Genomic DNA, 10000 nt, shown 5'->3' on the forward strand with positions numbered 1-10000 from the left:
ATTGTGCAGCAGCAGAGAGGAGGGACATTGAGGAATTGACAATCAGGATATATAGGTAGAGATTCAGCCACGGTCAGGAAAAAGATAGCAAGCAATTGTAATCAGGGCTCAGTGGTGGAAATTGTGCAGCAGCAGAGAGGAGGGACATTGAGGAATTGACAATCAGGATATATAGGTAGAGATTCAGCCACAGTCAGGAAAAAGACAGCAAGCAACTGTAATCAAGGTTAAGTGGGTGGAGACTGAGCAGCAGCAGTAAGGAGGGACATTGAGGAATTGCTAATTAGGCTAAGTGGGTAGAGATTCAGCCACAGTCAGGAAAAAGACAGTAATAAACTGTTAATCAGGGCTCAGTGGGTGAAGATTGAGCGGCAGCAGAGAGGAGGGACACTGAGGAATTAACAATCAGGCTATATAGGTATAGATTCAGCCACATTCAGGAAAAAGACAGCAAGCAACAAGTGGCTGGAGACTGAGCAGCAGCAGAGAGGGGGGACATTGAGGAATTGTCAGTCAGGCTATATAGGTAGAGATTCAGCCACAGTCAGGAAAAAGACAGCAAGCAACTGTAATCAGGGCTCAGTGGGTGGAGATTGTGCAGCAGCAGAGAGGGGGGACATTGAGGAATTGTCAGTCAGGCTATATAGGTAGAGATTCAGCCACAGTCAGGAAAAAGACAGCAAGCAATTGTAATCAGGGCTCATTGGGTAGAGATTGTGCAGCAGCAGAGAGGAGGGACATTGAGGAATTGTCAGTCAGGCTATATAGGTAGAGATTCGGCCACAGTATGAATGAAGAACACTGAGGAGCTCTCAGACTAGGTTGTTGGATTTTGAGATTATACTTTGAAGGATTTTACAGCCATGCTGACAAACTATCAAAGTAAGTACACCCGGGTCTAGGAAGATCTATTACACAATGTACACAGGTTGGATTATGCAATGTGGTGACAGGCCCACCTGATTTATATATAATGATCCTCGGGGGGCACACGACACCTATGTATGTGAAGCAATAGCTCTTGATCGCTGCCTGGCTCCAGAATACTAAATGCATTAAATCCCCCCTCCCCCGTCCGGATAACGTACTACGGGACTCATCTATAAAGGAGCCTGCGAAATCGAAAATATGATTACAATCTAATGCAGAACAAATGAGGCCAAAGATTAGGGACCTGCGCGACGCGGCTCCGACATGTGCCAGATTTCCGCTATCTCTTTAAGATGCATTGTTACCGTAGCAACCAGCACATCGCGCTGTATTTATAGAAGCCGGGATCCGCAGAGCGCTAATGTATTCAGTCCAACACAATAATTCCCCCCTGGCAACAAGGTAACTGCGAAACGCTGTCAGTACTAATGATGAGATATAGCGACGGCTGACACGAGCGGCCATATAGCGCCATTATTGCCGCCCATCCCCCGCCATGTGTCACGGCCTCCCATATGGGCTTTCAGCAGTAATGGGACGAGCCCTCCCGATAACCAGCGAGTTCATAAAGCGCATTTATTAGGGCAGGTTTTCAGTTATCTGCAGCTGCTGGGATGTTTTATACGTTTATACCATTTTTTGTCTTATTTAGGTCTCCGGCCGTATCGTTTATATAGCGCTATATACCCTACTGCATAAATAAATCACTGCGGGAAGGAAAAATGAAAATAAAACGGCATAAAATGCTCTGGATTTTTTGTTTTCAATTGCATATATTTGGGTCTAAAAATAAATAAATAAATAAATTCTGCAATTGGGTTTGATAAAATGTTTTGCATCGTTTGTTTTCTACAGATTCATTGTTTCCTGGTGAATTCAACTTTGATGTGGTCTGAAGTAAAAAATCAGCACAGAGGAGGTCGAAAAAGACAAACTCCCTACCCGATCTTCAAAATGAGCACACTGATGTTGGCACTATGTTATGGGGCTCCCCAGTTGGCACTATGTTATGGGGCTCCCCAGTTGGCACTATGTTATGGGGCTCCCCAGTTGGCACTATGTTATGGGGCTCCCCAGTTGGCACTATGTTATGGGGCTCCCCAGTTGGCACTATGTTATGGGGCTCCCCAGTTGGCACTATGTTATGGGGCTCCCCAGTTGGCACTATGTTATGGGGCACCCCAGTTGGCACTATGTTATGGGGCTCCCCAGTTGGCACTATGTTATGGGGCTCCCCAGTTGGCACTATGTTATGGGGCTCCCCAGTTGGCACTATGTTATGGGGCTCCCCAGTTGGCACTATGTTATGGGGCTCCCCAGTTGGCACTATGTTATGGGGCTCCCCAGTTGGCACTATGTTATGAAGCACCCCAGTTGGCACTATGAATAGGGCACCCCAGTTGGCACTATGAATGGGCCACCCCAGTTGGCACTATGTTATGGGCCACCCCAGTTGGCACTATGTTATGGGCCACCCCAGTTGGCACTATGTTATGGGGCTCCCCAGTTGGCACTATGTTATGGGCCACCCCAGTTGGCACTATGTTATGGGGCTCCCCAGTTGGCACTATGTTATGGGGCTCCCCAGTTGGCACTATGTTATGGGGCTCCCCAGTTGGCACTATGTTATGGGGCTCCCCAGTTGGCACTATGTTATGGGGCTCCCCAGTTGGCACTATGTTATGGGGCTCCCCAGTTGGCACTATGTTATGAAGCACCCCAGTTGGCACTATGAATAGGGCACCCCAGTTGGCACTATGAATGGGCCACCCCAGTTGGCACTATGTTATGGGCCACCCCAGTTGGCACTATGTTATGGGCCACCCCAGTTGGCACTATGTTATGGGGCTCCCCAGTTGGCACTATGTTATGGGGCTCCCCAGTTGGCACTATGTTATGGGGCTCCCCAGTTGGCACTATGTTATGAAGCACCCCAGTTGGCACTACGAATGGGGCACCCCAGTTGGCACTATGAATGGGGCACCCCAGTTGGCACTATGAATGGGGCACCCCAGTTGGCACTATGAATGGGGCACCCCAGTTGGCACTATGAATGGGGCACCCCAGTGGTCACTATTCGGTACAGAACGCTGGGTGATACTATTAATAAGGCTCTCGTTGGTACTATTAATGAAAACACAATTGGCCATTCTGGTTGACACTATGAATGGGTCACCCTAGTTGGCACTATAAATGGGGAACCCTAGTTGGCACTATTCGGTAGGGACAGCTGGGTGATACTATTAATAAGGCTCTCATTGGTACGATTACTGAAAACCCATTGATATTAATGGCATTGGCCATTCTGGTTGGTGCTATGGATGGGGAACCCTGGTTGGTGCTATGGATGGGGAACCCTGGTTGGTGCTATGGATGGGGAACCCTGGTTGGTGCTATGGATGGGGAACCTTGGTTGGTGCTATGGATGGGGAACCTTGGTTGGTGCTATGGATGGAGAACCCTGGTTGATGCTATGGATGGAGAACCCTGGTTGGTGCTATGGATGGAGAACCCTGGTTGGTGCTATGGATGGGGAACCCTGGTTGGTGCTATGGATGGGGAACCCTGGTTGGTGCTATGGATGGGGAACCCTGGTTGGTGCTATGGATGGGGAACCTTGGTTGGTGCTATGGATGGGGAACCCTGGTTGGTGCTATGGATGGGGAACCTTGGTTGGTGCTATGGATGGGGAACCCTGGTTGGTGCTATGGATGGGGAACCCTAGTTGGTGCTATGGATGGGGAACCCTAGTTGGCACTATGGATGGGGAACCCTAGTTGGCACTATGGATGGGGAACCCTAGTTGGCACTATGGATGGGGAACCTTGGTTGGCACTATGGATGGGGAACCCTAGTTGGCGCTATGGATGGGGAACCCTAGTTGGCACTATGGATGGGGAACCCTAGTTGGCACTATGGATGGGGAACCCTAGTTGGCACTATGGATGGGGAACCCTGGTTGGTGCTATTAGACTATAATCCTGGGAACAGTTCTTGGCACTATTAATGGGAGCTCTTTGGTAGATAATATAGTAGTAGTCTAGCTGGCAGTAAAGAGGGGGCACCCTTACTGTAGGTTTTTGTGGAAGCCCCCTCGCTGTCCGTATTATTGGGGCATTGTCCAGCCCTCTTCCTTACACTGTTCCGCTTGCTCATTTTCCCGCCTCCGGTACATCAACTTTAAGAACTGAATATTCACTTATTCAATCGAAAACAATCCTCCCACAATAAGAGATTCTGGCGGCGCCTGTTACTTATATGCTGCGCCTCTTACGTATATGCTGCGCCTCTTACCTATATGCTGCGCACAGGTGTCACAATACTCGGCGTACAAGGATTCGAAGCAGTTGCAGCAGTACGGACGTCCTTCTTTCATGATGTATCTCTGACCGCCCAGCACGGTCTCACATTCAAAGCAACAGAAGTGTTTCATGTGCCAGTGCCGCCCCTCCGCCTCTGTACATTCATCTGCAAAAATAATCTAACAGAGGAGGAAGGTATGAGAGAGACGGTAATCATCCAGAGCAATGAGCACACACTGGTCAGGCCACGCATTCACCAACATCACTTTATTGTTTCTTCCACTGACGCATTTCACTTTAGGGGAAAATAAAAAAAAATCCAATAAAAAAAACCTGTCATCAGTTTATGTCCCCGGGGCGCTGAATAATCCCTTCTTTATCCTATCAAGGGATGGATTTTGCTGAGCTGTAACATATCGAGGTGAGATAAGACGGCAGCTATTTCTCACCAGCTCACCAGGACATATATCAGCCGAAGAACTTCCCAGAACATCTGTATGGCCGGCGGCCCCGTGGGCATTTTGTACACAATGGAGGCCCTTCAACAGCGGCACCTCCGATCAATACAGACGTGTTAGTTGCAGCAGGGAAATAGTGGAGACTTTAAATAACTTGACATTTGTGAAATAAGAGTCATATTTTCTTTTTTTTTTTTTTTTTTCTTTCGATGACGAGTGAAATGTGTTAGAACATACTTGACTGACGCGGAGACACTATAAAACTATAGAAAAAAAAGTCTAAGTATCATTTATTTAGGTCTTCTAAAATTAAAGCTAGGTTTTTATGTTAAATTATTATATTTAATTTTTGGTAATTTTTTATTTTCATATTATGACCTTAAAACAAATATTTGAGCATTTCTAATTTTCGCACTGGCCGATGGGGCTATTTTAGACTCATATTGCCTGTTCTTTCGGGTGCTCAGTACTCGTAACTAGTGATGAGCGGGCACTACCATGCTCGCGTGCTCAGTACTGGTAACTAGTGATGAGTGAGCACTACCATGCTTGGGTTCTCAGTACTCATAACTAGTGATGAGTGGGCACTACCATGCTCGGATGCTCAGTACTAGTAACTAGTGATGAGCGAGCACTACCATGCTCAGGTGCTCAGTACTCATAACTAGTGATGAGTGGGCACTACCATGCTCGGATGCTCAGTACTAGTAACTAGTGATGAGCGGGCACTACCATGCTCAGGTGCTCAGTACTCGTAACTAGTGATGAGCGGGCACTACCATGCTTGGGTTCTCAGTACTAGTAACTAGTGATGAGCGGGCACTACCATGCTCGGGTGCTTGGTACTCGTAATGCTCGGATATGCGCAACTTGTATACCACGTGTAATGGAAGTCAAGGGGGAACTCAACCATTTTTCTGGAAGATGCTCAAGTTCCTAAGTGACTTCAAATATACTCTGTACACGAGTTGAGCCCGTCCAAGACTCCAACTGCTTGTTATGAATACCGAGCATGGTAGTGCCCGCTCATCACTACTTCCGAGTACAGAGCATGGTAGTGCCCACTCATCACTAGTTACGAGTACTGAGCACCCGAGCATGGTAGTGCTCACTCATCACTAGTTACCAGTACTGAGCACCTGAGCATGGTAGTGCCCGCTCATCACTAGTTACCAGTACTGAGCACCTGAGCATGGTAGTGCCCGCTCATCACTAGTTACCAGTACTGAGCACCTGAGCATGGTAGTGCCCGCTCATCACTAGTTACGAATATTGAGCACCCGAGCATGGTAGTGCTCACTCATCACTAGTTACCAGTACTGAGCACCTGAGCATGGTAGTGCCCGCTCATCACTAGTTACGAGTACTGAGCACCCGAGCATAGTAGTGCCCGCTCATCACTAGTTATGAGCACTGAGCACCTGAGCATGGTAGTGCCCGCTCATCACTAGTTACGAATACTGAGCACCCGAGCATGGTAGTGCCCGCTCATCACTAGTTACGAGTACTGAGCATCCGAGCATGGTAGTGCCCGCTCATCACTAGTTACGAGTACTGAGCACCCGAGCATGGTAGTGCCCGCTCATCACTAGTTACCAGTACTGAGCACCCGAGCATGGTAGTGCCTGCTCATCACTAGTTATAAGATTTTACTCTTTATCTACTTTTATTTTACCTTTATGTATTTTTATTATTTTACAGTTTTTATTTATTTCTATTAATCTTTTTAGGTTTATCATTATCCCGCAGTAGTAGAGGGGTGGGGAGTCCTTCAAAAGTAACCTGCAAAATCAAGTAGGATGTTTTAAACTCTCCACCATAGAGATGCAAACCCACCATCAAACACCAGTAGTGCATCGTTACATAGCGGCACCCGTGGAGAGACTGCGCTGATCCGCACTCACCTCGTCGCAGGCTGCACATCGAGGTTTCAAGCACTCAGCGTGATGTCTGCCGCAGTAGATCTTCCCATCTTGATAGAAGTATATAAGGTCGACCAGTAGTTCATTACATATCGTGCACACGAAACACTGCGGATGCCAACAAATGCCGTGCCCGGCCCTGGATGCAAAGACGGCTATGTCCCCTCCATTAATCTGACCTCCGCACTGCAAAGCAAGAGGTGACACAGTGCATTATGACACGGGTTGGGATCAAAATGCGTTTCCCTGCAAAAGAGTCTGCTTTATTTCTGATTACATGAGCGGTATAGATAGGGGCCATTTTTGCACATTTCTTGCACACACCAGGAACCGGCTCAACTTGACACGATTGGATTTCTCATTATTTAGCTATACAGGTCATTAATTTGTTCCCAGGGAGGCAATTAGATTTTTCTCTTCTTTTTTGTATCCAGAGCGTCTGCATTTAATAACGAGACTTGCTTATCCTTACAAAGCCGCGCTGAATGTGATGCCTCAGGACTTCTGTCCTCCTCAGGGGGCCTGTCCAGCCAAATACGATAAAGAAGGTCTGAACGGCAGCGTCTCGAGAGCCCAGATTATAGGAGGGAGTAAAAAGATTGAGAAATAAAAATGGGAGCTGTGACTAAACTCTCCACGGCTCGGCCCTCGTAACAGCGCAACGGTAATTAAACCCGTCATAAAAGCCAATGTAAAAAAAAAAATAAAACTGCAATTATGACAGTAGTAAAAAGGTAAAACGCTGATGGAGAACTCTACGGATGGGGTCGAAATGAGATCAGCGGGAAATAAAAGCAGATTTATCATGAAATCCCTGCGAGGTTAATGCAACGCTGATACATTGTTGTAAAAATTATGCAAATTGCCTTTAATTGTGGAAGGAGGCAGAATTTTTTTTTATTTTTTTAAATTAGAAAAAGTAATATAAAGCGGATTATATGATTTCGAAAATGTCGGGTCATTTAGCAATGTCCTCATGTCCCCTCCGGCTCTAATTTATGACTTTCTAACTAGATTAATTTTTTTTTTCCCATTTAATGTGCAAATTCAACAAAGGGAGGAAGATTCTAGAAAATGTAGGTTTGACGTTCTGAGTCTCCTCGTGTTTTATTTTCAATGAAATAACAATGCTTGAGCATCTTCTTAGGATGCAGCATCCCTCTATTATTCCTACTGGAAATGAAGGAAAAATTTGACAACTGCATTTTATCATTTTCTCCTGCAACACAGAGGTGATGAACGATCAAGAAAATGCTCATTCATTGACTGATTACAACTTTAATGTGGACCTCAAGGTCAATGTTGTTGGCGGCACAATACTGGGTGTACTGTGCACTTTGCAAAGGCTTGAGTAAAGGACCTTAAAGATGACCTGTTACTAAAGGCCGCTTTACACGCTGCAATACTCGCTAGCGCGTGTACCCGCCCCCGTCGGTTGTGCGTCACGGGCAAATCTCTGCCCGTGGCGCACAACATCGCTCGGACCCATCACACTACTTGCCTGCCTAGCGACGTCGCTGTGACCAGCAAACCGCCTCCTTTCTAAGGGGGCGGTTCGTTCGGCGTCACAGCGACGTCACTTAGCGGCCACCCAATCGAAGCAGAGGGGCGGAGATGAGCGGGACGAACATCCCGCCCACCTCCTTCCTTCCTCATTGACGGCAGCCGCAGTTAAAATGAGGTTCCTCTTTCCTGCGGTGTCACACGTAGCGATGTGTGCTGCCGCAGGAACGACGAACAACATGCGTCCTGCAAAAGCAACAATATTTGGGAACTGGACAGCATGTCAACAAGCAACGATAAGGTGAGTATTTTCGATCGTTAGCGGTCGCTCGTATGTGTCACACGCAACGACGTCGCTAACGAGGCCGGATGTGCGTCACGAATTCCGTGCCCCCAACGACATCGCAATAGTGATGTCACTGCGTGTAAAGCGGCCTTTAGTCAAAAGTGGATCCAAGAGTACCAACAGAGGAATAACACTATAGAACACACTTCTGAGAAGAGTTGACAGGTAAAATAATAGCTAGTGCTTGTCCCTCTTGTTTACAGAACCAGGGAAAGCTTGTTCTTAGCCCAGTTGGCCCTTTTACGTTGGCGTTCAATCGGCAGACATAAGAGTGCTCATTCTTGATCATTTGGCAGGGTAAGCAGTGATGAACGATCAAGAAAATGCTCATTCATCAACTGATTACAACTTTAATGTGGAGTTCAAGGTCAATGTTGTTGGCAGCACAACACTGGATGTACTATGCACTTTGTAAAGGTTTGAGTAAAGGACCTTAAAGATGACTTGTCACAAAGTCAAAAGTCGATCCCAGAGTAATCAGGAAGGTACTGGAGAAATGAATGTATTGCTGCGCTATCCTGGTGTAATAACAGAAGAACACCACTATAGAACACACTTCTGAGAAGAGTTGACGGGTAAAATAATAGTTACGGCCTGTCCCTCTTGTTTACAGAACTAGAGAAAGCTTGTTCTTAGCCCAGTTGGCCCTTTAACACTGGCGTTCAATCGGCAGACATAAGAGTGCTCATTCTTGACCATTTGGCAGGGTAAGCGGTGATGAACGATCAAGAAAATGCTCATTCATCAACTGATTACAACTTTAATGTGAACCCTAAGGTCAATGTTCTAGGCAGCACGATAATGGAATAAATGTGCAGTTTGCATAGGCTTGAGTAAAGGTCCTGTCACTAAGTCAAAAGTGGATCCCAGTCTAATAACAGAGGAACAACACTATAGAACACACTTCTGACAAGTTATACTAGTTACTGCCTGTCCCTCTATTGTTTACAGAACTAGAGAAAGCTTGTTCTTAGCCGAGTTGGCCTTTTACACTAGGGGGCAATTGGCAGACATAAGAGCTCAGTCCTGATCACTTACCAGGGTAAGCAGTGATGAACAATCAAGATAATGCTCATTCATCGACTGATTACAACTTTAAGATGGACCTTAATGTCAATGTTGTTGGCATCGCAACACTGGATTATCTGTGCACATTGCAAAAGCTTGAGTAAAGGACCTTAAAGTGGACCTGTCACCATGTCAAAAGGTGTCTCATTTTATTCTTGCTGCTTTCCTGTGTAATTTGTTTATTTACTTATTTAAATCCGCCATACCGTTGCAGAGATATGGGCCTTTTTTATCTATAAAGTGTTTGTGGTCTGTACCGAGGGGGCAGTGCTTACAGGATCCTCTGGGGCGTGTCTTTAGACTCCTCTGCATTAGCCACACCCCTTTCACAAGACTATAAATATTTGCACTGCATAAAAAAGCTCACATCCCTAACCATATGGCAGATTAAGAAAAACAAAAAACAAAACAAACTAGATTAGTCAGGGGAGTAGTGAGGATAAAATAAGAGCATAAGCAGGCCTATTTGAT

At 46.3% G+C, this 10000-nt stretch overlaps 1 protein-coding gene across 4 annotated transcripts in view; it reads right to left on the minus strand.

Moving 5' to 3' along the window:
- The window catches only part of PRICKLE2 (prickle planar cell polarity protein 2), a 336416-nt gene that overhangs the window by 28171 nt on the left and 298245 nt on the right, over window positions 1-10000 (minus strand). For all 4 annotated transcript variants that reach the window (XM_075321373.1, XM_075321374.1, XM_075321376.1 and 1 more), the window contains 2 exons: window positions 6595-6798; window positions 4225-4411 (listed from right to left, as the gene is read on the minus strand). In XM_075321373.1, the coding sequence (XP_075177488.1) occupies window positions 4225-4411; window positions 6595-6798 (391 nt within the window). The remainder of the gene's footprint in view (window positions 1-4224; window positions 4412-6594; window positions 6799-10000) is intronic.

Source organism: Anomaloglossus baeobatrachus, chromosome 8 (genome assembly GCF_048569485.1).
Source record: "Anomaloglossus baeobatrachus isolate aAnoBae1 chromosome 8, aAnoBae1.hap1, whole genome shotgun sequence".
In the NCBI taxonomy this organism is placed as follows: domain Eukaryota; kingdom Metazoa; phylum Chordata; class Amphibia; order Anura; family Aromobatidae; genus Anomaloglossus; species Anomaloglossus baeobatrachus.